General features: G+C 44.3%; 1 protein-coding gene across 2 annotated transcripts in view; it reads right to left on the bottom strand.

The window, feature by feature from the left end:
* The window catches only part of ADAMTSL3 (ADAMTS like 3), a 370556-nt gene that overhangs the window by 303515 nt on the left and 54190 nt on the right, over nt 1–12851 (bottom strand). For both annotated transcript variants that reach the window (XM_004472087.3, XM_023582689.2), the window contains exon 3: nt 12421–12540. In XM_004472087.3, coding sequence (XP_004472144.2) covers nt 12421–12540 — 120 coding nt within the window. The remainder of the gene's footprint in view (nt 1–12420; nt 12541–12851) is intronic.

Raw genomic sequence — 12851 nt, 5'->3', positions numbered from 1 at the left:
CACTACATATTATTACTACATGATGTTCCAGGCCAGTTTTGTATATATCCACCCCCAGACCTAAAATAAGCCTTTATTTGCATGGAGTCCTGGTTCCTTTTAAGTGGGAAATGGCACTTAGAGACCATAATCTGGACTCTAGGTGTGCTCACTGTTGTTAGTTGGCCATGGTCCTTATTTTTAGGCCTTTTCAGTGAATGGAACTAGAAAATATATCTTGCTGTTGTTTTTGTTCTGTTTTGTTTTTTGTTTATTTTAGGCTTTGGTTAAATTGCTCGCAGCTCTTTGATACGGTATTAAAGTAACTTCCCAGTAGCTCTTCGCCATGCAACAGTGGTGGCCTCATGTGCAAGAACATGGCTCAAGGGCACCCCAACAGGCCTTGCCTCTGGAGTTGCTTGCAGCTGCTAAGCCTGTGACAGAATTCGCTCCAGTTTTTTATTAAGATTTTAAATTCCTTTTACTAACAACAACAACAAAAAGGTAAGACAAAATACCTCAGGGCTTAAAGATTCAGATACTTACAATTCAATTTTAGGACTAATTTTTTCTATCTTACATCTGAATCTTCTTTCTCCTACTCCAAGAATCTGGGTTCTCAAGAATACAGAAGAAAAACAAATTATCACATTTGTATTATCTCTATGCTTTATCCCACATTACCCACACAGCAGTCTCAAATTAGCAATGCAGTGCTACTACTGAACATGATTACTGTAGAAAGTTTTTTAAAAATTTATTTTGTAGTTCTTCTTGTCCACGGATATATGCATTCACAGTCAAAATACTGTGTGTTAAGTCATTTGGAATAATTCTTCCCTATGTGATTGTTCCACAAATGGGAAACTGTTATATGTTTATTTGTTGTTACTCAATTTATGATTTTTAGGAATTACCATTTTTAAATCTAATTTTTAAAAAATTATGTAAAATATTTACATGAGCCCAAGGTCAAATAAGTAACATAGGTATGCTCAGAAAATTTTAACTTCTATCCTTCTCCCCTGTGCCTTATACTCTCCCTCCTCTTATAACTAACCTATTTTTTTTAACTCTTGACAAATTTGCCTCTTTGTGCAGGGGCTATGCTGATACACTCTGTACTGTTAATGTCAGTACGTGTGCTGCACAAGTGAACACAGGGGATTGTCCGGGAGAGTAAACTAACTTTTAACCACCTGCAGCATCGAATATATTTCCTAGATCCAGAAGTCACTTAAAAAGGGGCATTTTTGGGACTTGGAATTACCCTGAGTAACACTGCAATGACAGATACGGGCCATTATAAATACGGCCATAACCTAGAGAATCGAGTGGGAAAGAGTGTCAAGCACAATGTAAACTATAATCCATACTTAGCGGCAAGGCTCCAAAATGTGTTCACCAATTGTAATGAATGTACCACAGTAATGAAAGAAGTTCTTAATGTGGGGAAGGGCGGGAGGTATGGGGAGTGGGGCATATGGGAATCCCTTATGTTTTTTAATGTAACATTTTATGTCATCTAAGTATCTTTTAAAAATAAATCTTAAAAATAAAAATCTTAGTCTTATGTAAAGAAGAAAAAGTTTTCTCTTTCTTGGCTTTCAAGACTGGAGTTGCGGGAATTACACTGGATCCAGTACTATCTCACATCCCTTTATCCCCAACACCCAGCACCCTGGCACTCTGCCGAGGTTCATTTGATCTGTATCTGGTGAGGGAATGGCTGAACGAAAGACTGCCCGAAACCTGCTGCCCCAGACACCGACGTCAAACGCTCCAGGGCTCCACCCAGGTGTGACAAGGGTGCAGGCAACAGAAGGTTCAGAATTAGGTGTTCCAGTAGGGCGTGGCTTTAGTTAATGTCGACATTGAACCTATTGTAGCTCTATTATCTACACCTTCAGGGAGCAAAGGCAAAATTGTGAGTTAGAGAGGATATCTTTTTCTAATTAGAAAGGGAAATTTGCCCAACCATTTTGAACTTTGTAGAACAAAAACCTGCTATCATTAAATCCCGGAGGGAAGGGATTAACAGACGGCGTCATCCAAATGGCCTGGGAGCCCGGTCCTTGTTGGTGGTCTGCCACGTGGAAAGAGTTTAGAATTGGAGGCAGAGCAGAGGGTGTCCCAAAACAAAGAGTAATCCGATTCTCAACCAAGCCTTGGGACTAACACTGTTTGCCTTACAGCTGCTGGTAGAGAGTAAAGAAATGAATCTACACACATGCACACACGGGAAAGAAATAGAAACAGATCCTTACAATAAAAAATAATCCACATTTTTGAAAACTTTATTTTATTTCTTAGAGAAAACTCAGACATAAAGTGATAATAAGACTTTTTTTTTCAAGTTTTTTCACTCCTACGGATAGATCTTCTCCCTACCCTGTGTCCAGGGGAGTACACAGAAAAGTCCCACAGGCTTGTTCTAGAATTGCTCTCGTCCAGCAGATGAGATAAAGCATCCATGTAAATAATTACAAGCCCGTTTTTAACTTTTAAAAATGGAAACCTGTCCAAAACAATTGTGCATTTCTCTGTGTGCAGAATGACTAACGTAATTGAAACAGTTCCTGGGAAGAGGCCATCAGTCACTGGCCTGGGCTACCCCAGCTGACCCTAGGGACATGAGGCTAAACAGAAAGTGGTCCAACCCCCAAATCCTGGACTGTGTTTTCTTGAAAGAGCTCATAATGCCACATCTCCCCAGGGCATGCTGCTTGGATAAAGAAGGCACTCTGATTACCACTAGAAATTCAAACTGGCCTTGAGCACTGTCCTGCCACACCCCTCTCCCCGGCCCCCCAACTACACCCACACCCACGAAGACTACAGTCTGATCTGGTTGGGAGGTAGAAAATATATGAGGAAAGACTCCCAGAATAAGGAAGGAAGGAGGGAGAAAGGAAGGGGGTAGAGAAGGGGAGGGAAGGGGATAGGAGGGGAGGGGAGAGAATGGAAGGGAAGCAGGTGGACCTAATTTCACCCTTCACCTGGGGATGAGCGCCTCACCTAGGGGTGGGAAGGAAAGCTGAGGAAGTAACAATTGAGGGAAGGATGCATAAGCGTGAGACAGAGGTGGCAGGGGAGAGAAAGGGAGTATAAAGAGCAGAGGGAGATGTTCCAGGCAACTGGAACAATTTGTTCAAAGGCTACATGTTGGGGAAAAGCTATGTGGAAGGCAACCTGGAAGCTTCACCAACAACACCAGGCCTAGAGAGTCGCTCAAAGGCGATGGCAGAGAGAATGTCCAAGTGGGACATCCCTAACAGCCACACACATGTCCCCAAGATCCCACGTGCCCTTGGAATGTCTCAGCAAGCCCAGCAGCCACCAGCACACCAACCTCAGGGACACTGCTCTCATCCGATAACTCTGGCCCAAATGTGGGAAGTAGGGTGGCCAGCCATTCTCGTTTGCCTGGGATGGCCACACATTCCAGGAAACCCACCCTGGGAAAACAGAGATGATTGGTCATCCTATAAAGGTTTATGTTTACCTTTCAAGATACTTCCCTACCTGACCCCAGGCATCCAAGTAGGAGAGTCATCTTCCTCACCATCTGGAAAAGCCCTCCAGGATGCCTGACCTCCCTGAAGTCCAGGCCCAAGAAAACATGGTTCAGCATGTTCACGCCCCATAGACCAAGAGTCCCCTGAATGAAGCAAGCCCCGCAGAACCTTAGTCCTCCAGGAACCTCTTTGAAAACCATGCCTGCACTTTTGTGATAGAAACCAGAACTGGCCAACCAAAAAGAAAGCATTTCCCAACTCCCAATCAGTCGATCAAAGTGTAATGCCTAAAACTCTCATAATAGGGAATTAATTCTATTGTTGCTTCTCTATCTAGCCCTTCCACTTTCAGCTTGGAAAGAATCAAAGAAGTCCTTCCTTGAGTGGCACAGCTCTCTCTTGCCTAGCCAGCCATTAAACTAACCTTTGCTTTGATCTTTGTTGATCTTTGTAGCATTCCTTGACAAGAGAAAGAAGTAAGATGCTTCCCCTCCACTCCTCCAACTACCATTACTCCCCATCCCCATTTCAAGCCTGCCAGGTCCAGTTCCTGTCCCAAGCTCTGCATCTTCCAAAGGTAGCAGACCCCAAAAAACACACTCCACATTCCCTTCAGGGGAGGCCCTGTGTCTGCCACTAATCTTACGCTAAGCTGAGGAAGACAGACCACAACAAAAGACAAGCTTGGCATTCATTTAAGAGAAACACTCATTCAGTATCAGAGAAGTTGTCCAGTAGGAGAAGATGAGAAGAGTAGAGACAAAGAATAAGAGACAATCAAAGGTGACATCGGGGCTATATTTCATGGCTGGGGGATTTGGATCAGCAGGGTTCAGATGGCTGTCTTGGTACAAGATGGGAAAGCCACAAGGTGGCAGAGATCCAGATATAGGTTCTGCTGGGCAGGTGCCCAAGGGAAACAATTGCATATATGGAAGGGGTGACTCTGAAGGGTGAGCCCACATAGGCAGAAGACCGAGAGATGCTGGAAGGTGGCTAATCACCTGGAGAAACTGGGGATAAGAGAATTACAGATCCTGCTGAGGTCAACAAGCAGGCATGCAGTAGGAGTGAGTGCAGGAGGATGTGAAAGACTGAGGTTGAGAGGGGCTTCAGGAATTTGATATTGCTAAGACAGAGCCATCTGCAGGATGACAAGGTCCAAGTTGGAAAGCCTAGAATGGGTGGCTGAAGTGGAATGTGGGTGGAAGTCACTAGATCCAGAGAGATCCACAGAGGGATGGAACAGATTGAAGAATGGGTCATCCTAGCATCCCTGATCTCTCTTGGGATCATCACAGGTCTTGGGGAAAGAGAGAAACCGATGTTCAGGTCATAGACTCATTTGAATGCCAGGAGATCAGGGGTTTGGACGGATGGCATGAGTATCCCTGGAGGAGGAGCGTGGAGAGGAGAGAGGAGCAGTGGTCTGAGAGCAGCAGTAGAGACCCAGAGAAGGTCAACACCCACCTGAGCCAGACGGTGTCCAGGGTGTGAGGTGTGAGTGGCCCGCATTGGTGAGGATAGCACGGGAGGTAGCAGCAACTCTGGGTCAAGACCAGATTTCAGTTAAGGCAGGAGGTAGGAAGCCAGGAAACGGGATTGTATTGACCACGAGAGGGCAGTGGAAAGAGTTGGGAGGCGATGGAGTCAACAACAGAAGAAGAAAGCTGGCTTGAGGAAGTATAAAAATATAAGGCACAAGAAATGGATGAAAAGAGGAGATGAGGGACAGGAGAGGCCACTTGCTTGCTTTCATCCAGGGAAAGAGGGTGACAGAGCTGAGCTGCTGAAAGTGACCTAGTCTCACCATGCCTCAAGTCCGGAAGTTCTGAGAATCCTAAGGAGGGCCTGGCCTCCTTCCCTCGGAGGGAAGGCACGATCTGGGATCCGGCAGCAAAGCTTTTGTCAGGACAGGCCTGCCTCTCTGCATCCGGGCTTCGGACGGAAAGCTGTGTTTGGGACTGTTTTGAACCTCATCACCCTACACCAGCCATTGAGCCCATGTAGTAAGAGTGATGAAAATCACACAAAACCCCCAAAAGGAGCCTAAGAAGACAGCATTAGAAAAGGAAAATGTCTACATAAGAAAAACTCTACTAACAGACCTAGTTCTTTTATACTGGAGAAATAACTGATTAGTGAAGATTTCAATGACAATAAATTCAGAGCTCATGGGTGCCAGAAAGGATCAGAACAGCGCGTCCTGCTGCATGTGCAACACGCATATGTTTGCTATGTGCCTGAAGTAGGAAGAGAGAACAAGTTATTCCATTAACGTGTTCTTGTCTTCTCCTAACAGACCATGAATTTGCTTTCTTGTTAGATCGCTAAATCATTGGAATATTTAAGGAACTTAAGTGCATTTGACCAAGATGACTCACTAACAAAGGAATGAACGATTCAGACTCGAATGGCTTGCTGCTTAAAAACATTATACACATCAGCCAGAAACTCTCTGATATGGAGAACATATAAGCGGCTCATTTTGTTCAGCAAACGTAACAGTACCCCTGTTGACCCGACAACTGCGCCCATCTTCGTTCACCAGAAATTTCAGAAGTTGGGACACACTTTCTGAGCTAAAAAACTATTACATAAATAACTTGGAAACATCAAGTGATATTTCTGAGACCTGCCAACAGTTTAACCACAATGAAACTCCTGGCCAAGATATTCACAAAAAGTTCAGAAGAAGTAACTTTGAGAAAGATGTCCTTGCAGCAAACAGATTGCTGCCCCTTAGAAAGAATACATAAATCAGTAGTCAAATAAGGAAAAGGAAAATTAGATTTGTCATAATGCTCTAAGAAAAAAAGACATTTAAAAGTTTAGAAATAAAACTACATAAAGACTTCATTATCATTAATGTATTATTGCTACCACCCGTATTAACATTTCATTCAAACATTTCTCTCATACTTTTCCTGCCCGCAGAAGAGATGTAAAAATGTCTTAGCCGAGCTCAAGGGCAAAGACTGGGCTTTGCGGCTGCCTGGCTGGAGGGTCCCGGGGCAGCTCCTATTCTCACTGAGGCTCAGCCCCCTTACCTGTAAAACCAGGGTCTCCTTCATTTATGCTATCTTTGATTCCAGATCCCCGTCAAGGCCACATACCCAGCCCTCTGCCTCTCTGGCAACGGCAAAAGTATAGAAAATTGGAGAGGCACTGTTGAAATAAGAATTCTACAAATAAAGAAACATCCAAGGAAGGAGAGAGAAGAGCCAACGCCATCTAGGATGTCGCAACGCCTTAGAACTTTACAAATAGGGAATTTTACAAGCATAAAATGATTCACACCAGAACCTGGATTTGACTTCAAGAAAGTTGCTGAAAACCTTGAAAAGGATGCCTGTTTAAGGAGGCAGGGAAGGTACTAGAAGTTAGGTTTTAAGGGTCAAAATGAGTAGGATAAAGCAGCAGGAGAAAAAAAGAATTTGAAAATCAACTGGTCACTGAAAGTGACAGCGAACCAGAACGCAGGTAAAAGTATTTTAAATATGGGGAAAATATTGAGTCCACTTAAATGCAGGCAGGAAGGGACAAAACACGTACTAATTAGGTAGTGGGCTCTTTATGTGGAATCTACAAGGGACAGGGAAGATTACAGGATGCAGGGGAGGAGGTGGTAAAAATAGGCTTATAAGGACCTCTTCAGCATCAAATCAAGGACGTTCTCTTCTAAATATTTGCAAGCTTATGACAGGGATTTATCCTAGGTTAATTTTAGGAAAGTCAGAGCTCACTATTTACTGAACCCACAGCCTCATCCTGCATAGAAAGAGTTTTTGTGGGTTTTTTCCCTGCCTTTCAGTGCCTCGTAGCCTCAAGGTGGCAAAGTCCACATTACACCAACATGTACACAAATAAAGACAGTTCATGGATTGTCGAAAAATGTACCAATTTCTCAATCATCTACTGCTTATCTTTCCAAAGTGATCATCATCTCCACTGTCCTGAGAGCTCAAGGTCAACAGCTTAACCTCCGTTAGCCAGCCCATCACAGCCACTGATTAGGAGGAAACAAAGTACAGATCCACTAAACCTTGTGAAGACATATCTTCCACATTTCCCTGTGCCAAACAAATGCCAAAAAAGACTTAAATAAAAGTCCTTTCTCAACTAGAGATGGAGCGGGCATCACCACCATAGAATCCTCAGGATTGGGGAATGGACAATGGACGAGAGTGGACTTAAGAGTTGTTCTGCTGTAGACTTGTTGTGATCCTAGCAATGGAAGAACTTTTATCATGGATGAGGAGGCAGTGGCCACTGGAGGTTCTCAGAGGAGGGAGAGAGAAAAATAGGCATAATTTGGGGGCATTTTTGGGACTTGGGAATTATCCTGAATGATAATTCAGGACAATCTGAATTATATACAGCCCTTTATATCTCATGTAATAACTTGCACAAACGTGTAAGAAAGAATGTAAACTATACTCATCGCTTAGTGGCAATGCCCCAATATGTGTTCATCAATTGTGGCAAATGTACCACACTAATAAAGGATGTTGCTGATGTGGGAAAATGTGGGAGGGTGAGGGAGTGGGGCATATGGGAATCCCCTATACCTTTTGTGTAACATTTATGTAATCTAAGTTTCTTTCTTAAAAAAAATAAAAAGTATCTTTTTAAAAATTTGTGCAATACAGAGATTTTCCAACTTAAAAAAAAAACTTCTAACTTAGAAACACTAAGCCAGTCATAGACATTTAAATCAGTCCCCACAGTGAATGCACTTAAGAAGCCTCAAGTTGGAAGCTTTAGAACCTTCTTTAGAAAGGAAGGTTAAGGGTGGAAGTCCTCCTGTCTTCCCCTCCCAGAAACAGAGACCTGGGCTGGGTGACTGAGTGGCCCCAGTACCGCCTTGGTCAGATGGCTTAAGAATCTGCTTCCCAGAACTGACCAGCCTCCAGCCCATGCACAGGTCCTCTATGGGGCCCAACTCCAAAACACTATGAGGAATGACAAAGGAATCCACCCCAAGGCTGGCTGGCTAAGAACTCTTTGAACCGCAATCTCCTTGGCCGATTGTTATCCTAAATGAGTACATTTGGTTAACTCCTATGACTGATGCAACCCAAAGCCAACATACTTTCTTTCTAAAGCTCACCCAGTGGGAAGTCAGCGCCATTTTAATTTCAGTTGAAATGTTTAGCGCAGACTGAAAAAAATTGTGATTCATATAAAAAACTTGGGAGGAATGCTATGCCTATGGATGGTAGTGACTGCACAGCTAATTTCAAATTCCTAAAGAAGCTGAGACAGAGTCAATAAAGCAACCCACTAATATTCATTCTCCTGGTCTACTAAGGTCCTCAAAGCTCTGTTGTGTACAACAGTGGAATAAGGATTTTTAGAAAATGAGATAATTTTCTAGATGTTTCTTCTGAGAGAAGCAGCTGGGGAGGACTATGCTATTGGGGGGTGGTAATCAGGACCTCAGACTTGGAGTATAATGGTCTTTGTTGTTGTTGTTGTTTTCCACTAACCAACTAGTGTCCTTGAGTAAGTCATTTGAACTTTCAGAATTTCTGTTTCCTTGACCTGTAAAATGAGGTATTTGAGGTACCAGCTGTAACATTCTATTAAGCTCTAAGCAGTAATTGCCTGCATTGCTGACAGGGCAGCCTGGATAAACAGAATGAGCCAATAAATGCTCTGCAATGTGGGACTATTCTATTTGTAGTTTCAAAAATAGCCTATTTAAGAGGGGAAGGAGCGCACATCATGAAATCCAGCCACTTTGTTTTTGAAAACAAATGAAAACAAACTCGTTAAATAACTGTTAAATTATACGCTAATTACTAGCAGAAGCAAGTCAAGGGTTGCCCGACTAGTCCTGATTGCACCAAACCGCATTGTTACCCAGTTGGCTTTAGAACTACTTTCTTCCCTAGAAGCTCCTTCGTCTCCCTGTATAATCAAGAATGTGCCTTTTCTGCATCTACTTCAACACAGCCTACAAAAGCCTCGGGATTATTAGTTTTCCAGACACCTAACCCAGGAGACATTTGAAGAGGTCCCCCCATGATAATATGCTCAGGATAAAATAGTTTTAAAATCCTACAGGGCTAGTCCAAGGGAACAAATATCTATGTACTGTCCACCTGCTTCCCATTTTTAGTATTTTATAGGTAAGAAAATCCTAATGAAGCCGTTTCTTACCCAGCAACTTTAGTAAGCAGGCTGCGGCCTCAGATGCACTTGTTGCTCTGGCTCGAGGCTGCTGTGACGGCAGGACAGACTCTTTCTGGCCTGCAGCTGCAGACTCTGCAGGTGCCCAAGCCACCTGGCAGGACAGACCTGGCCCCAGGGGCCCCTCGCACAGCCCCTGCCTGCACTGACGTGGCTGTGGAATGCCAGCCCCTGCTGGGGTGCACCAAGGCTACCCTGGAAAATGTTCCCTCCACCTCCCCAGGTACAGAAACTTTGCAGGGCCTACCTGCAAACATTTTAGGGACAACCTGGTTATTTCTGTGCAGAAACAATGCAGCGGGCCATGCGAATGCCGCAATTTGTTCCAGAGTGCACAACCAACTGCTAGACATTAAATCTTAAATTAAGTTGGGTTGAAAAATTTGGTTGAATCTCTCAGACATGAGGATGTGTGAAAGAAACCAGATACAAACAAGTGCATGCTGTTAAGATTCCACTTACATAAAATACAAAAATAAAAATAAAAACAGGCAACACTCATCGATGGTGATAGAAGTCACAACAGCGGTTCCTTCTAGCAAGGAGAACATTGACTGAAGGGGAACAAAGCGCTGGAAATGCTACAGGGAAAGGGGAGGGGGTTTCAAATCGGACAATATTTGATTGGTTCTATCATTTCCCCCAGTTCCAGAGAAGCTTCCCAACACTGAATAAAGTCTGCGCTTTCACTCTTAAGGGGAAAGAGAATCAGGGCTTGGAGTGATGGTTTAGCAGCCTCTAGCTGATGCCATTTCTTGAGGTCTGCTTGAGACATGCCTAGTTTGGTACAAGGGCCTGTTTTCTTTGCCTTTAGTAGAGAAGGGTAGCTGCTATTACTGGCTTGTTACAGTTTGACCTTATTCCTTTCCCTCAAAAGAAATGTGCAGAGAGAGCAGCACAGAGTGTTTTCATATGCTAGTCACTGGGGAACACCTCATCCCAGGACAAAATTTCCACCGCATGCCATACACTTTTAAGATCTGCTTTAGACCTTTTGAAAAGACTAAAGGGGGGAAGGAATGGAGGGCTTCTTTTCCTCCTTTTCTTGCTTTAACTTGTTATTATATTCAATACAGTGTTATCTGCAGAAATTGGGGAAGGTAATGCCACTCTTTAATTATAAAATACGTAGCTCACGACTTTCCAGACACCTTCTTTTATCCTTTGCTGTCTTCTCAATTAGTTTCTCTGAAGTTCTCAAACACAAACCTTTTGGATCGTTGACATCTAGGTTAATAAGAGCCGTAAACTACAGGCCTCTAAAAATCCGTCTGGGAGAAAGGCAGAAGGTGACTTGATGTTTTCGGCCCTCTTAGCACCTAAGGCCGAATGCCTTTCAAAAGCATTAACGGGGCTCCCTAATGTGATATAAAATTACCCCCCACCTCATCCCCTTTCCCCACAATAGCTATGTATGTACTCACTTTTCTTAACTTGAAAAAAAAAAGGATTAAATATTGAGATTTTCCACTAAAAACGTGATCGCATCCCACCCCTGCCGACCTGTGCGCTTCCCTCCCACACACGCATCAGGGTCTGCTGGTTCACAGCCCGTGCCCCTCGCTCAACCCCAGCTCCAGGGCTAAACCTACCAAGCGCAGGTCATCTGTCAATAACCTCAAGGATCAAGAGGACCTGGAATATAGAGCACAGGGCAGCAGACTTCCCTCCCCTCCCCCTGAGCTCTGTTCTCCACGCAACCAGCCTGCTCTGCTGGGCAAGGCTGGACTCCTCCTCACGGCCTCATCTCTGCATCCTGCCCAGCACAGCCAGGCCCAGGGCTGGGTCCCACTCCTCAAAGTCACATCCTAGCGCTACCCCTCCTTGGCAGGTTGCATTTCCCAGAGCTTCTCCTACAGAGTAACGTCTTTCAACTCCTACATAGGCCCCGTCTAAACCAAACCAGAATTTGCTGGCCACCTCACTCCACCCTGTCTTGTTCCCCGAGAAGATCATCTTGCTAAGTGCTTCACCCTCTCTCAGGCCCTGGAGTTGCCAAGGTGTCCCAGTATCCGCCCAGATCCCACATCATCTGAAATCCCAGCCCAGTTTGCTCTACTGTTTCATGGATTCAGGCTCTATCAGATAGAACTTTCTGCATTTGGCAAATGGTATATTCTCTGTTTCTGTGAACTGTGAGTACTTCAAAGATAGGTACACTCTTCAACGTGACTTGAGAGCAGGAGGGAATCACGGTTCCTCTTTACTGAGCTTCTGAGCATCTCAGTAAAGCATGGCCTCATCCTCTTGATAGTCCTCATGAAATGTAAACACACACGCACACACACGCACACACCACTATGCATGCATGGCTCCTTTTTGGAAAACGAGTTTGGGAAAACATGTACTATCAGTGCAAGTGACCAAAGTGAAGAAAAGCTTAATAGGCAAAGAAAAGGATGCTTAATCAGAAAACTGGATTGAATAATAACTGAATAATGAACAATGCATTTGATGATAACTAAATGAACTTCCCCATCATATATTTCTGATGGAAATAAGAAAATGTTACTCTTAAGCAAATGCTCCAGCTAGAGCAAGAACACAGATTACACGGGGTGCTCTATGCACGCATGGGCAACCCAAAGGTCTTGGGATCCTCAGAGAGCGTAAAAGGTCTACTGCGCTAGATCATGCCAAGGGGAACATATAATTATTTTGAAGCATCTTTGAGAAACTGCTTCCTGTGCACTGGCAAACAGCAAAGCCAATGGTAGGGTCTTACCTGGTCATCATAGCGGTAAGTGAGAAACTGCTCCCCTGTTGTATCTTCAAGAAAACTTCCCTGGGGGGAGAGTGCAAACTCAGGAAGGAAGTATGCCCCAGGAGACTTCTCTGCTCTGGTCTGAAAGGCAAAATCACTTGGTCACAACAAGGCCCCTGAAAAGACGCCCTAAGAGGCACACTCTGAGAAGGGCCCTTCCAACAGAATTCACCCACCGAAGGCTACCCCGAGAAAAGAAAAGGAAAGTGCCCTCTCTTGGCCAGGCTCCAGTGAGGCGTCTGGACTGGATACCCTGGTGGGCTCAGGTCAGGCCATCACCTGAGTTGCTCCCAAACTGGCATATGCTGTGTTCCCTGACACCCACATTTTCCTACCCCCCACCTTCCAGCAATTCAGCCACAGTGTAGTTAACTTGCCTAAGTCTTGACGTT

The sequence above is a fragment of the Dasypus novemcinctus genome, chromosome 3, assembly GCF_030445035.2.
Source record: "Dasypus novemcinctus isolate mDasNov1 chromosome 3, mDasNov1.1.hap2, whole genome shotgun sequence".
Taxonomy (NCBI): domain Eukaryota; kingdom Metazoa; phylum Chordata; class Mammalia; order Cingulata; family Dasypodidae; genus Dasypus; species Dasypus novemcinctus.
Note: the sequence above shows the minus strand (reverse complement) of the source record. Positions and strands in the feature narration are given on the sequence as shown.